The 16,776-nt window shown below is 37.5% G+C and overlaps 2 protein-coding genes across 3 annotated transcripts in view; both read left to right on the plus strand.

Moving 5' to 3' along the window:
- Positions 1–9,620, plus strand: part of LOC134817718 (CD151 antigen-like) — a 43,989-nt gene extending 34,369 nt beyond the window's left edge. The window contains exons 2-6 of the mRNA XM_063826960.1: positions 6,541–6,602; positions 6,782–6,970; positions 8,277–8,453; positions 8,584–8,757; positions 8,857–9,620. Coding sequence (XP_063683030.1) covers positions 6,541–6,602; positions 6,782–6,970; positions 8,277–8,453; positions 8,584–8,757; positions 8,857–8,988 — 734 coding nt within the window. The 3' untranslated portion in view covers positions 8,989–9,620. The remainder of the gene's footprint in view (positions 1–6,540; positions 6,603–6,781; positions 6,971–8,276; positions 8,454–8,583; positions 8,758–8,856) is intronic.
- The window catches only part of LOC134817716 (uncharacterized), a 68,841-nt gene that overhangs the window by 39,948 nt on the left and 12,117 nt on the right, over positions 1–16,776 (plus strand). Inside the window, exons 1-4 of one of the 2 annotated variants that reach the window (XM_063826956.1) lie at positions 14,371–14,388; positions 15,012–15,063; positions 15,224–15,358; positions 16,439–16,490. In XM_063826956.1, coding sequence (XP_063683026.1) covers positions 15,227–15,358; positions 16,439–16,490 — 184 coding nt within the window. In that variant the 5' untranslated portion in view covers positions 14,371–14,388; positions 15,012–15,063; positions 15,224–15,226. Of the gene's footprint in view, positions 1–14,370; positions 14,389–15,011; positions 15,064–15,223; positions 15,359–16,438; positions 16,491–16,776 lie in introns of those variants that run through there. The other variant, XM_063826957.1, reaches the window with a different exon arrangement.

A 16,776-nucleotide genomic window follows, 5' to 3' on the forward strand; every position in this document is an offset into this window, starting at 1 on the left:
ACTGCAATACTAAACACTAAACACTGTAATACTAAACACTAAACACTGTAATACTAAACACTAAACACTGTAATACTAAACACTAAACACTGCAATACTAAACACTAAACACTGTAATACTAAACACTAAACACTGTAATACTAAACACTAAACACTGTAATACTAAACACTAAACACTGTAATACTAAACATTAAACACTGTAATACTAAACATTAAACACTGTAATACTAAACATTAAACACTGTAATACTAAACATTAAACACTGTAATACTAAACATTAAACACTGTAATACTAAACACTAAACACTGTAATACTAAACACTAAACACTGTAATACTAAACACTAAACACTGTAATACTAAACACTAAACACTGCAATACTACACACTTAACACTGTAATACTAAACACTAAACACTGTAATACTAAACATTAAACACTGTAATACTAAACATTAAACACTGTAATACTAAACATTAAACACTGTAATACTAAACACTAAACACTGTAATACTAAACACTAAACACTGTAATACTAAACACTAAACACTGCAATACTAAACACTAAACACTGTAATACTAAACATTAAACACTGCAATACTAAACACTAAACACTGCAATACTACACACTTAACACTGTAATACTAAACATTAAACACTGCAATACTGAACACTAAACACTGTACTACTAAACATTGAACACTGCAATACTAAACACTAAACACTGTAATACTAAACACTAAACACTGTAATACTAAACACTAAACACTGCAATACTAAACACTAAACACTGCAATACTAAACATTAAACACTGTAATACTAAACATTAAACACTGCAATACTACACACTTAACACTGCAATACTAAACACTAAACACTGCAATACTAAACACTAAACACTGTAATACTAAACACTAAACACTGTAATACTAAACACTAAACACTGTAATACTAAACACTAAACACTGCAATACTAAACACTAAACACTGTAATACTAAACACTAAACACTGTAATACTAAACACTAAACACTGTAATACTAAACATTAAACACTGTAATACTAAACATTAAACACTGTAATACTAAACATTAAACACTGTAATACTAAACATTAAACACTGTAATACTAAACATTAAACACTGTAATACTAAACACTAAACACTGTAATACTAAACACTAAACACTGTAATACTAAACACTAAACACTGTAATACTAAACACTAAACACTGCAATACTACACACTTAACACTGTAATACTAAACACTAAACACTGTAATACTAAACATTAAACACTGTAATACTAAACATTAAACACTGTAATACTAAACATTAAACACTGTAATACTAAACACTAAACACTGTAATACTAAACACTAAACACTGTAATACTAAACACTAAACACTGCAATACTAAACACTAAACACTGTAATACTAAACATTAAACACTGCAATACTAAACACTAAACACTGCAATACTACACACTTAACACTGTAATACTAAACATTAAACACTGCAATACTGAACACTAAACACTGTACTACTAAACATTGAACACTGCAATACTAAACACTAAACACTGTAATACTAAACACTAAACACTGTAATACTAAACACTAAACACTGCAATACTAAACACTAAACACTGCAATACTAAACATTAAACACTGTAATACTAAACATTAAACACTGTAATACTAAACATTGAACACTGCAATACTAAACACTAAACACTGCAATACTACACACTTAACACTGCAATACTAAACATTAAACACTGTAATACTAAACATTAAACACTGTAATACTAAACATTAAACACTGCAATACTAAACACTAAACACTGCAATACTACACACTTAACACTGTAATACTAAACATTAAACACTGCAATACTGAACACTAAACACTGTACTACTAAACATTAAACACTGTAATACTAAACACTAAACACTGTAATACTAAACACTAAACACTGTAATACTAAACACTAAACACTGCAATACTAAACACTAAACACTGCAATACTAAACATTAAACACTGTAATACTAAACATTAAACACTGTAATACTAAACATTGAACACTGCAATACTAAACACTAAACACTGTACTACTAAACACTATTTATTATTATCTTTAGTAAATGGTATAATATCGAACGCTGTGTTCTATTATATTAGATGACTAAAGTTTACTTTTGGGTTAGTTGAGAATCCATCTATGTTACTGAATAACTGATCCTGAACCAAATACCATCTGATTTAAATGGCTTTATTACAAAAGCTTTAATTGACCAGCTTTGTTGAAGAGAGTTTTGCTATATGTTGTATATCTCTTATCTTTTCTTAGAAAAGGGGTTGCAACGTGTTGAAGAGAGTTTCAGTACGTTGCGACCTCGACTATAAATAGACAGTGTCACTGGCAAAAGAGGGCGCAAGCGTATATTATCTTATTATTTGTAAATGTAACCTTTCCTGAAAGTAATATTTACACACTAATTACAGGTATGTATCTACAAGCACCTCAATACAGCTTAATTGTGTCTCTTCGTTTTCGGTGTGTCTTTGTTCTCAACATATGTAGATTGTAGGTAGCTAAGCAGCCTAGCTTCTTGCGTCTGCTCTGCAGTGCTTCTCTCGCGTTAAATACCACATGCGTTTAATTCTTCAAGATATCAGCAGAGTTACCTTATCGGACGTTATTTGACCGGATATTTTGTGAACGGACATAATTTTGATCAACGGACATTAAAATGAACACTCAAAGACATTCATTTAATATATTTAATCTAAAAACCTTGTCGGACTTTATTTGAACGGACATTAAAATGAACTCTAAGGCGTCCAGCGTCCAATTAATGTCCGTTCAAATAAAGTCCAATAAGGTAGTTAAATTTAGCTCAAGTAGCAAACTATGGACAATCTAGTATCTACATTGTGAACGTTTCTTTGGAAGCAACTTTTATATTCCAGTGACTTGTACGAGTCAGCACTAGATCACAGCTATAATATGCAACATTGTAATGAAACTTGAAACTTGATACGGCTCCCCTCATCAAGCTTACACAACCCATTAAAAAGTCACAAACCCATTAAATAGTCGCATATTGTTCAATTTGAAATGGTCCGTGTATCAATATTCAATAGTTTTTCAATTAACTGCATGTTGGCATACCTTACTTTTTTTCTTTCCAGTGGAAAACCCAATTGATTTTCAGAATTAGAAAAAAAATACAGCAAATTTGAGCGTCTTCCTTTTCTATTTTTAATCGGCATATCTATGCGAAACACTTCTATAAACATTTAAATTCGATAGTGTTTATATACACTGTACTATATTATATTCCTTGTGCACTTACAATTTCAGATGTAGCGTTTAGTAATTTCGTTTAGCTTTAGTAATGTTCCCTCTTTAAGTACTTACGTCTTACAGTTACAATTACTCAAGTACAACTACTGTGCATGTGGTCAAAGTTTTCAGTACGCGTACTCTAGTTCGACATGCACTGTAATTCAAGTTCAACACGTACTCTAGTTCGACATGCACTGTAGTTCGACATGCACTGTAGTTCAAGTTCAACACGTACTCTAGTTCGACATGCACTGTAGTTCGACATGCACTGTAGTTCGACATGCACTGTAATTCAAGTTCAACACGTACTCTAGTTCGACATGCACTGTAGTTCGACATGCACTGTAGTTCGACATGCACTGTAGTTCGACATGCACTGTAGTTCAACACGCACTGTAGTTCAACACGCACTCTAGTTCAACACGCACTGTAGTTCGACACGTACTCTAGTTCAACACGCACTCTAGTTCAACACGCACTGTAGTTCGACACGTACTCTAGTTCGACATGCACTGTAGTTCGACATGCACTGTAATTCAAGTTCAACACGTACTCTAGTTCGACATGCACTGTAGTTCGACATGCACTGTAGTTCGACATGCACTGTAGTTCGACATGCACTGTAGTTCAACACGCACTGTAGTTCAACACGCACTCTAGTTCAACACGCACTGTAGTTCGACACGTACTCTAGTTCAACACGCACTCTAGTTCAACACGCACTGTAGTTCGACACGTACTCTAGTTCAACACGCACTGTAGTTCAACACGCACTCTAGTTCAACACGCACTGTAGTTCACCATGAACTGTAGTTCAACACGCACTGTAGTTCAACACGCACTGTCGTTCGACACGCACTGTAGTTCAACACGCACTGTAGTTCAACACGCACTCTAGTTCAACACGCACTCTAGTTCAACACGCACTGTAGTTCAACACGCACTCTAGTTCAACACGCACTGTAGTTCGACACGTACTCTAGTTCAACACGCACTCTAGTTCAACACGCACTCTAGTTCGACACGTACTCTAGTTCAACACGCACTGTAGTTCAACACGCACTCTAGTTCAACACGCACTGTAGTTCACCATGAACTGTAGTTCAACACGCACTGTAGTTCAACACGCACTGTAGTTCAACACGCACTGTCGTTCGACACGCACTGTAGTTCAACACGCACTGTAGTTCAACACGCACTCTAGTTCAACACGCACTGTAGTTCAACACGCACTGTCGTTCGACACGCACTGTAGTTCAACACGCACTGTCGTTCGACACGCACTGTAGTTCGACACGCACTGTAGTTCAACACGCACTGTAGTTCGACACGCACTGTAGTTCAACACGCACTGTAGTTCAACACGCACTGTAGTTCGACACGCACTGTAGTTCAACACGCACTGTAGTTCAACACGCACTGTAGTTCAACACGCACTGTAGTTCAACACGCACTGTAGTTCAACACTCACTCTAGTTCAACACGCACTGTAGTTCAACACGCACTGTAATTCAACACGCACTCTAGTTCGACAAACTTTGAAGTTCGACTACTTTGACCTGCTTAATTCAAATATTTATTCCTAGAAGATATCTAACACTCCAATTGGTACACGTACACGTATTACACGTGGTTTACAAATATCAGGTAGCATGTTTATAAAGTTATAAGGTGCAAAATACTTTTCAGAACATCAATTTGATGCCCTTAAAAATAATTGTTTTCACTTTTCATAATTTATTTTGAATTTCGGAACAGTCTGTAACCTTTCGACTCGGGTGGTGATTGGCTACAATTTTGGGCGATCCATTTATTTGTTGAGTCATTTTTTACAAACTTTTAAATTACTAGGCCAGAAGTAATAGTATGCTGTATGCGACGAAGAATGTTCAAATGATATGTGATAAAGTGTGATTTGAGCATGCGGCATTGTGCAATATGTCACATACTACCCTGTAGTTACCTTATAAATCTAGCTCACGATTCTTATATATCATGGAATATTTTGTATCACGTCGTGTCGCGTAACCCCCATTGTCGTTTCACTAAGTAGTAGTATCATGGCGAAAGCCTTGTGACAAGGAATATTCAGATACTGGAACAATGACAAATATGACTAATTGAATAGCAATACACTTACAGTTAAACAGTCACCTGGCTTCACTCACTTGGTCAACACGTGCAAGCCATCCTATATGTGACAGGGCTTTTGCAGTACAATCATTATTATTGTTATAGTGTTATTGAAATGTAATCTACAACTTCTTGATTGCACTATCAAAGCAGATTATTTGCATATATAGATATATGTACGCGATTGTATCAAAGATGTGTTATTTGAACACCATAATGAGCCATTCTGAGAGCATCTATTTTTGGAAAAACCTTTATTCTGGGAACTAATTTGCCACAAGCATTTCTGTGAAGGGTTGTTCATGATAGTCCCACCCTAAAGACTTGTTAAGGTAGGTTTGATAGGCTCGTTACCACGTGTTATGGGAAGTGCTCGATGTTAACAATAATCTCTATAACTCCATCATTTCTGAATTCTGAACTCCAATGCTTGTACTCTTGTATATATTTTCGCATCTCCATTTGTTTTATGTTCAACTTTTTATCTATTTATTTATGTTTTGAGCCAGTGTTTATCTAATTGGTAAGCGTGTCGGCACGAGTTTCATGTTGTGTGAGCACGATACGAACTTCCTGTTATCAGCCTAGTGGTTTACTCACATATTATACATACAGTTCATGTTTGTTTTATAAACGGCTCATGTCCGGCATGTCAATTATATTCTTGTTTCAAGATGTGATAGTTTAAACTTTATTAATTCGTCATTTAAATTTTTTTCTTCCATTATAACTGATCATTATCAATGCTACGTTTATATATGTATATATTATTTCATTCATTGAATATTTTGTTACTTTAAATTAACATAAGCGAACAGAAATGAAGTGGAGTGTTTTCGATGGCATCTTTTCGAACATTTATATTTTTGTTCAAGAAAAGATCCATCTTCTTGTAGTTTACCACTCCTGGTTATGTTTTTCTGGGAATCAGAATATACCTAGGTACAGTCTTGCATCAGTCACATACTGATCAAAATTCATTTACAGCTATTATACTAAATAAGTACCTTTTTTCTATAATACTAGAAATGTGACGATTTTTCTTCAGCAATGTCGTGTGGAACAGGAGTGGTACGGATCGTACTGTTTATCTGCAACATAGTAGTATGGGTAAGTCATACTTATTCTCCCTTTTCTATCTATTTGAGGTGCTCTTAACTTATTTAAAAACATAAATAAAAGTGGGCTGGGGGTTTCCATTCATGCGAATGAATACTGAATGTTGTTGCACAATGTAAAGTTTGTTATTTGCGCTTAACTAGTTTATCAATAATATAATATAACCTCAGTTGCTAGGTGTGGCCCTGTTTGCAGTGGGTCTCTACATCTTTATAGATGGTAAAGACTACTCAGAGCTTATGGACGGTGGTCTCTTCAGTGCGAGTGTTGTTCTTCTAGTGGTCGGGTTCCTTATCGCTCTTATCGGCTTCCTGGGCTGTTGTGGAGCCGCTAAGAAGAACGGCTGCATGCTCTTACTGGTGAGTGTAGTTCGAGAGTTTACCTAGGTTACCACGTGTTACCTGGGTTACCATGTGTTACCTGGGTTACCTGGGTTTTACCACGTGTTACCTGGGTTACCACGTGTTACCTGGTTTACCACGTGTTACCTGGTTTACCACGTGTTACCTGGGTTACCACGTGTTACCTGGGTTACCACGTGTTACCTGGGTTACCACGTGTTACCTGGTTACCACGTGTTACCTGGGTTACCACGTGTTACCTGGGTTACCACGTGTTACCTGGGTTACCACGTGTTACCTGGGTTACCACGTGTTACCTGGGTTACCACGTGTTACCTGGGTTACCACGTGTTACCTGGGTTACCACGTGTTACCTGGGTTACCACGTGTTACCTGGGTTACCACGTGTTACCTGGAGTTACCACGTGTTACCTGGGTTACCACGTGTTACCTGGGTTACCACTTGTTACCTGGGTTACCACGTGTTACTTGGGTTACCACGTGTTACCTGGTGAGTGTAGTTCGAGGGTTTTGGAATGAAAACCAATATTTATACCCTCTGAGTTATACTTATGCTTTTAGTTAAACGTTACTCTCTGTATTAACTTAAGTTATAAATCATCTATAATAATAATTTTTTTATTACTTAGAAAGTTCGTCGATGCCTCTACAAGGTCGTCGTATAGTTCGACTGCCCTTTCTTTACAGTACACTTCATTGTAGATGTTCTACAATGAAAACCCTCCAAATTTAACACGCGACTTATTTACCTGCAATATTATTTTCGGAACAAAATTTGAAATCCACCGAATTTACCAGTCATATTGCAAAATTCTACCCAATTTTGCTTCCAGACTGCGTTTTTGTTCGCAGTTTCAAAGTAAAATAACATTTTAAATTAAAAGTATTGTAGTATAATATCTTAGTAATTGATATGAATAGGTAGTAAGTTTGAATAGGTAATAAGTATCATAGTACGGTATCAATCAGTTTGACAGTACTTATTCGTCTATTACAACCAACGTATTTGAATAAAACCACCTCGCTATGGTCGGACTACCTAGAAAGTGAGTTCATGACCCTTGTTTCAATGTAAAATAGGAACGATACAATTATTATGATATATTCCCTGTCAGTAATCCAAAAGTTGACTCGGCGGGTTTTTATTATGGCGGGTAAAAATAATGGCGGGTTAAAATAAGACGGAATTTCCGAAAAACCGCCGAATTTAACCCGCCATAATTAAACGAACTTGGGTATATATAATATAATATTATCTAAAACCCACAGTAACTCAACTTTAAGTAATAATGTTTTATTTCAGTATGGAATTTTTCTTCTGATAATAATCCTAATTCAACTGGCTGGGATAGTCATCGCTTTCCTCTTCCAAGACGATGCTGAGTCTTATATCAGGGAAGGAATCACCAAATCTCTAGCGGCGTACGGAGGGACCGAGTCGGAGGAGGAGGCTTATACAACCGCTCTCAATTTAGCTCAGGTAACCTGATTTCACTTTGATATCAGTATATCAGAATTCAGAGTATTTCACTATAATATTATATCAGAGTGAAGTCTTAATAATCAAATAATAGGGAAATCCGAAACTAAAACTGACTAAATACTTTCAGGAGAATCTCGACTGCTGCGGGTTGACTGACTACAAAGACTATTCTAACTCCACGCTAGCTGTAAAGTGGGTTGCTGCTGGTAACTCCACTCACGTGCCTGACTCATGCTGTCTAAAGGTGGAGCTGAAGTGCGGGGAAAACCAGGGCACCAAAGCTGACTCAATTCACACAAATGTAAGTTTATCAAAATTCAAAACGTTTTAAAAAATTCTTAAACTTATTGGATTAATTACGTTAAGATTGAATTAATTCTGTATTTGAAACCATTTTCAGGGCTGTGTGACGAAGCTGGAGGATTTCGTGACGGGTAACCTCAAGTTAATGGGAATTGTAGCAATAGTATTTGTGGTGGTGGAGATCTGCAACCTTGTGTTCGCGTTCTGGCTTTACAAGAGATACAAGTGAAGATATCAGGAGTAGGCACTACTTGTTATCTCACGATATCACCTCACACAATCTCACATCTCATAGTCATAAGAGCAGCTATCTTTTCTCAGGATCAGTGATACCACTTGGTATAATGCAATGACAACTTTCATATCACAATATCACCTATCATATCACAATATCAATTACCATATCACAATATCATCTACCATATCACAATATCTCCTATCATATCACTATATCTCCTATCATATCACATTATCACTTACCATATCACAATATCACCTACCATATGGCAGTGTAAGTCATTTCACCTGATAACTTGATCACTTATTTCCTCATCGCCCATCGATCAATGCTTTACTTCATATCAAAGAGGACAGAACCACGTGGGAATGAAGTGAGGACATTTAGGATACCATGTTCAGACGGTAAAAGATAGTGAAATAAAGTTAAATAAAGTGAAATAAAGTGAAACATAGTAGACTGAAGAGACGTTAGAGCGAGTAAGATAGTCATACGCCTAGCTAGAAGACGAAGAAACAAGACACCAACTGCGGAAATTTTATCAGATACATTATAATTTGAATTTGCGATTATGATTTCTTCAATTTCAATTGATTGTTAATAGTTCAGACTTTAAGACTAACAATTGCTTTGTTTTCATTTGAGGGGTAAGCCATGATAAAAAGCCATTTCATTTTTGTTTGTGCCATGTCATAATATGTTAATATTTTTATCGGTATTACTATAGTATGGAACCATAGTAACTAGTAACTATAGTAACTAACTATAGTAAGGAAAATAACTATTGATATACTGGCATCTCGTGATTTTGTCAATTCAGGACCGTGAACACGATATCTTACTTCTAGCACACATACAAGGAAACTTTTTCTAAACTTCACCTATATATATTATATAAGGAACTTTTGTTCTGTAGTATTGTTTTGAATGGTTACTGTTCAAGAAGTAGAATACAAAGTGCCCTGCCAAGATTACCATAACGCTGGAAACAAAAAAATTCTCTCAAATCTGTGAACGAATTTGATTGAACTCAAGGACAAAGCCAGTTAATAATAGGTTGAAGTAGCGGGATACGGCAAATAGTATACCACCGAATCTGGATCTTCACATTTCTTTCAGTGACTGGGCGGTGCTGAGCCTGTCGTTCCGACTTCAATCTGTTTATGAACAGAAAAGCCTGAGGTCCGGAGGTAATTTTTTTAAATCTTGGAGGTCTCTTGCTTACATTCAATAAAACATTTTGCCTTAAATTATTAAATTTATTTACGAACATGAAGATAATCAACCCAGCAACACGCACAATTGACCCAATTTGAATTTAAGTAACGTAACTGCAATTATTTCTAGTCACAACATTCAATTTAAATTTGGTAACGAAAATATGAGATTTTTTTCCGAAATCCACCGCATTTCGCACCCCAAATTAAATCATCGTATTTGAGGAATTTTTTATTTGAGAAAATCAATAAAATAAAATATGAAATTTGAAAAATTACAAGTCAATTTCTTCTTCTGGTTCAGGGACGTTTCTCTCTCCAGTGTAGTCCCAGGTGTAGGCACCTCTAACAAGCTGTTTCATCTTATGAACAGTTTCTCCGGCGCCTTTAAAAGTTAGTTTTAACTTGACTTCTAATCCTCCAGACGGGAATCGGAATGGGAGACCGCCGGCATTTATTTTCCTCCACCGCTCCCGAAATTTCACCGCCGTGGCAAATGAAATAGTAGCAGAGCTTGCTGACTTCTATAAATGGAACGTGTTCAACCGTTATGAATCATATTTATAACTTACTAAATTGATAGTAAATCGACAAAGTCTTCTTCTTTCTTCTTTTGATTGGTCGGCGTCGACTGTAAGCCTTCCTTGCGGTGGCTTTCACAACGCGTCCCCATTCTCCAACTCCTGCTGCTAGAGAGAGAGACTCCCAAGTTATATACCATAATTATATTATACATAGATATCGACAACAGAATCCGAGAGTCTTGAAGTTCTGTTACCACCGCCCCTGGTGCAACCCCTTACGGGTTAACGATGAGGAGACAGGGACTTCCAGGGACGGTCATGGCCTGCTACATGCAACTCGTAGGAGTATGCAATGTTCCTGTAACGTCACTATGTAGACCACTCCTCTGTCGTTGTTTTGAGTGTCCGATCCAAAAACCAAATCCTAGGGTACACGAGACGTGGAAGCCTGTGAGCGTGTTAGAGTCTGTTAAGTGTTAGAGTCCTAAGGTTACACGAGACTTGGTAGCCTGTGAGCGTGTTAAATCCTAGGGTTACACGAGACATGGTAGCCTGTGAGCGTGTAGAGTGTAGACCGCTCCTCTATCGTTGTTTTGAGTGTCCGATCCAAAACCAAATCCTAGGGTACACGAGGCGTGGTAGCCTTTGAACGTGTAAAATCCTGGGGTGACACGAGACATGGTAGCCTGTGAGCGTGTACTCGTGTAGTCCGCTCCTCTACCGTTGTTTTGAGTGTCCGATCCAAAACCAAATCCTAGGGTTACACAAGACGTGGTAGCCTGTGAGCGTGTTAAATCCTGAGGTTACACGAGACTTGGTAGTCTGTGAGCGTGTAGACCGCTCCTCTATCGTTGTTTTGAGTGTCCGATCCAAAAACAAAATCCTAGGGTACACGAGGCGTAGTAGCCTGTGAACGTGTAAAATCCTGGGGTTACACGAGACATGGTAGCCTGTGAGCGTGTAGACCACTCCTCTATCGTTCTTTTGAGTGTCCGATCCAAAACCAAATCCTAGGGTACCCGAGACGTGGAAGCCTGTGAGCGTATTAGAGTCTGTTAAGTGTTAGAGTCCTAGGGTTACACGAGACGTGGTAGCCTGTGAGCGTGTTAAATCCTAAGGTTACACGAGACGTGGTAGTCTGTGAGCGTGTAGACCGCTCCTCTATCGTTGTTTTGAGTGTCCGATCCAAAAACCAAATCCTAGGGTACACGAGACGTGGAAGCCTGTGAGCGTGTTAGAGTCTGTTAAGTGTTAGAGTCCTAAGGTTACACGAGACTTGGTAGCCTGTGAGCGTGTTAAATCCTAGGGTTACACGAGACATGGTAGCCTGTGTGCGTGTAGACCGCTCCTCTATTGTTGTTTTGAGTGTCCGATCCAAAACCAAATCCTAGGGTACACGAGACGTGGAAGCCTGTGAGCGTGTTAGAATCTGTTAAGTGTTCGAGTCCTAAGGTTACACGAGACTTGGTAGCCTGTGAGCGTGTCAAATCCTAGGGTACACGAGGCGTGGTAGCCTGTGAACGTGTAAAATCCTGGGGTTACACGAGACATGGTAGCCTGTGAGCGTGTAGACTGCTCCTCTATCGTTGTTTTGAGTGTCCGATCCAAAACAAAATCCTAGGGTACACGAGACGTGGAATCCTGTGAGCGTGTTAGAGTCTGTTAAGTGTTAGAGTCCTAGGGTTACACGAGACGTGGTAGCCTGTGAGCGTGTTAAATCCTAAGGTTACACGAGACTTGGTAGCCTGTGAACGTGTCAAATCCTGGGGTTACACGAGACGTGGTAGTCTGTGAGCGTGTAGACTCTATCGTTGTTTTCAGCGTCCGATCCAAAACCAAATCCTGGGGTTACACGTCATGTGGGGGCCTGTGAGCGTGTTAGTTTCCTGCGGAAGGTGTTATTTGCCTGTGGGAAAAGCGGTTATGCTGCGGTTCTAAGGTTAGTAGAGGCTATTAGAGCCTTTCCTTGTTGTAGAGATGGCTAGTCCCTTCCTTTGCATAGGTTAGAAACACCCATGCACCTCCCGTTCGAGCCACCCACCCCACACCGCGTGGAGGTTCGGTGAGGTTTTTCGACAAAGTCATACCTAATTAAAGAAAATACGTGAAAAATAATTTGGGGAAAATGATGATGGTGACCTAAATTGTGGTAGTCCGAAAATATGGTGTTTTTTCGGAAAACCACCGACTTTCATACCTTTTTAATATTTCTCGTAAGGTATTACCCACTACCCCGGGTAGTACCCGTTCGATTTTTTAAGAAGACGATCTCCTTGTTCTTTTGTTGCAAGATCAAAATGTTCTTCGTTTGAGTAAAGCATAAATTTTAGGGATAAGGTTGTTGAGTTGTAAAACCAACTTAAATCGATTTCTCGTGCAATGTCAGGTGAGGAACAGTCACCAAAATGAGTTGCTTACCTGCTGTGTGTTTTCGTACTCTGCTCTTCAATCAAGTTGCAAAGCTGCAATAAACATATTGCAACGAACATTTCTCTCTGAAAATTATGTTAGTACCTGTTCGATCAGTTAAGTTGACGATTGCCTCGATCTTTCGGTTTCGGTTTAACCCCCGAAGATCAAAATATGTGTTGCTTGCTGCTCGTATTAACTGTAAAACATCAATTTTAAGGGATAAGGAAGTGTTTGTGGGTTCTGAAACCTAGTTAAATCGATTTCTCTCTCAGGTACTTACTATTGAAGTTAAAAAATGTACCTCTCCTCCCCACGATACGAGAATCCACATCTATAACAAATTTTCTTTATTTACATTTTTCCTTGTTCCATTATTCTATCGCCGAGAAACTTTTTGGAGCACTTGTCACTTATACCCAATCAATTGGGTTCTGGCCTGGTCAGCCCCCTGTCACCCGATCTTGAGGTGACGTACGACACCTCGTTGACCCATTCAATGTCTGGAAGGCTGCAAATTTTCTCATGCCAAATTCACAAGATTCTTAAAGTTAGAGAGTTGTGCGAGATGACGATACATAGAGGCCGCAGAATTATGAAGACTACCAGATCCTGGTGGAACATAAGCGATCCATAATATCACGACAGGCCCTAGCACTTGAGGCACAACATTACAATCCGCGTTACAACTACATGCAGCACTGAAAGAATTTGACTGACATTTCATTCTATTTGATTTTGTAAACGATGAGTATACAGAGGGTAAAAACATGACACAATGTTTAATGGGTTGGTCTCAGCCTGATTGTTCACTCTTCCAGGACCTTCCATAGTGCTAGTACATATCCTTTATTTATGGTTGTTAAACTATCAAATCCTACGCGAGGTAGTATATTAGTTTAACACAGGGTAACTGCTATATTTTTACTGTGCACAAATCGTACCTTTAAAATTACGTGGAGAAACATGCTTCGGTGAGGCCAATGTTTACAGTAAATTTCTGTCAACATTGGTCTCTCTGGCCGCACCAAAACATTGGTCTCTCTGGCCGCACCAAAACATGGATCTTTAGGAGATCCTAACGTATATTGGGAGGTAAGATTTCTGTACAGTATACGTGTTCATCATTTGAGTTTTACGACTGTGTTTAATAAGTCCATGGTCGTATTACTATTAATCTTATCTTTGAGTCTACGATATTTGGTTAATACTTTCAACATTACTATATAACAAATAATTTGAGATCATGAATACGATGTAGTTACATTGAAACGTCGAGTAATCTCCTTTCCCTAATAAGAGCATTTTTACTTGTCGCAACAACCGGGATAAAGATAATTTTACCCAGAATACATTACAACAATGCGACTCATAAATAATACTCCAATCCGGATTTTACATATTTGGTTCCACCATATAAGTGTCCGAAGTAATGTAATAGTGTAACTGTAATGTGATTTCACCATAATCTCAATCCTTTCCGAAAAGATCCACCCGTCCGCCGTAAACTATATGTTGTGTCGATTTCATCTGGATAAACTTAAATCGTTAAATTGTTTTCATACTAACAATAAATAGCTTGGACAGTAGTGTGTCACATGACTCCATTTGAATGTGGGATATAAATTCCACTGTAGGTCTGATGATGATAGTCTTTTAATAAAATCCCATCGACTTCTATTTATTATTTAATATTTACGGCGAATGATATGATGAAATAATAAGAAGATTTTTTTGAAAGTGGGGAGTTTTCACATGTTCAGCATACAGAATTACTAAACACTAATAAACGCATTTTGGTCCATTTGCTCGCTACACGAGTAATCCGCTTGCAACGTCCACACAATTTATTTCCCAACCTTCAAGGCTCGACAGGGTTGGTTGCTGCTTGAATAACAGTTCTGCTTGTATTTGAGGTATGTGGAATATAGCGATAGCGATATATATTGTATAATGCGTATATCACCAAACCTTTATGAGCTTTGGGAAATGACTTTTCTTTATTTTTGATTTTGTATTTATTCAATAAAAACACAACATAACCGCTCAATCAACCTTTAATTTATGCTCCTTCAGGAAATGAAGCTGTTTCTACTCCTCCTATTGGTTGGCACAGGGTATTGCCTTGACAAAGAGCAAATAAAGGGCCTTAAGGCTCTTCTCAAAAACCTTGACGGAGCTTTCGCAACGTGCCAACTTGTCTTATTCAGTGTAAGTAAAATAAAGCAAAATAAAATCAACTTTCGTGCTTGCCAGCATTGTGACATAATAATGTCACAAGAACAGAAGATTTAGCTTATGGTTGATTTTTTGAAGATGACTAGGTGAGTCGTATATTTTCTGTACCGGTTATTAGTTAAAACTAAATCCTTGAATGAAGGTACGTGTGCGTGTATTCGAAATCACGCATTACATTTTCTTACTTAAAACGGTGCGAAAGTGTGAACTCGCTCATTCCAAACAGACTGCAATTTAATTCTGGGTGCCCTTCACAAGTCACATAGCTAATACTCTTGAAGCAATACTTGATAACCAATCTTGAGACCTAGTCCACTGCCAAATTACATAACTATAATATGATATATTGCAAATCTGTTATGAGGGGAGAGATAGTAGGAGAGTACACTCACACACTTTAGTATCACATTTGGGTCACAAAATGATCAATTAAACCACTTACCATCGACCGATTTTTAATCTTGGACCTCGTTTTTTGATGATTTTTTGAGGTCCACGATTTTCAAAATCGAATAAAAATTTTTAAAAGGCCTATCTCAAAATTTTGTCTGGCTCATCTCTTTTAAATGATCCCTAGAACATATCCTGAAAGTTTCAGGGTGATTGCTTTAAAAATGTAGGAGAATATAGATTTTTAGACTCGATTTTCAGGGCACACGATTTGAGAACCCCATTAGGACGAATTTAAGATTTTTTGGAAAACTGCCAAAAATCAACCAAATTATGAGTTAGAATCAAATGAGAGGCAAAAATGAAATATGTAAAGTTTATGAACTGATAGCAATTCACCTTTCAAAATTTGCTCCTTCATAAAAAAGATGATCGATTTTTACTTTCCACACACTATTTTCAACTCACCCTGTATGTAATGAGGTCTGATCGTCATCTTCTTACAGCGTTCGATGTCTGTGTGAAGGTAAAATGGTGATATCCTCTGGATCAGGCAGAGGTTGAGTGTTATCGGGATTATTTCTTTAGTAGTGGAAGAATTATACACCCTGTATATAATCACAACTACTTCATAATCAATACTTCACGATATGTATCCTGCAGGAACTGGTTGACTACGACACAGCAGAGCAAAAATGTCAGAACTTTGATATAGGTCAGTGTTTGTTTATTCCTTTGTGCAGCTATCATGTTAAAGTATATCATCACAGATTAGGTACTCAAAACCCCAAAGAATATAGTTCAAAATTTCAAAAATCATTTGTTTATTCATATTTCGATAAAACCGGCACTATACTTACAATCTTAGTTGTTATGGACGGTTGATTTCGGAATAAAAACGTTTTTAAACTCTTCTTGAAAAATAAACGATAAAAAAGATTTTAGCTTAAACGATTCAAAAATTTTCAACAGCAGGTATTTATGTTTTTATTAGTGAACTT

Source organism: Bolinopsis microptera, chromosome 7, assembly GCF_026151205.1.
Source record: "Bolinopsis microptera isolate Bmic1 chromosome 7, MBARI_Bmic_1.0, whole genome shotgun sequence".
NCBI lineage: Eukaryota > Metazoa > Ctenophora > Tentaculata > Lobata > Bolinopsidae > Bolinopsis > Bolinopsis microptera.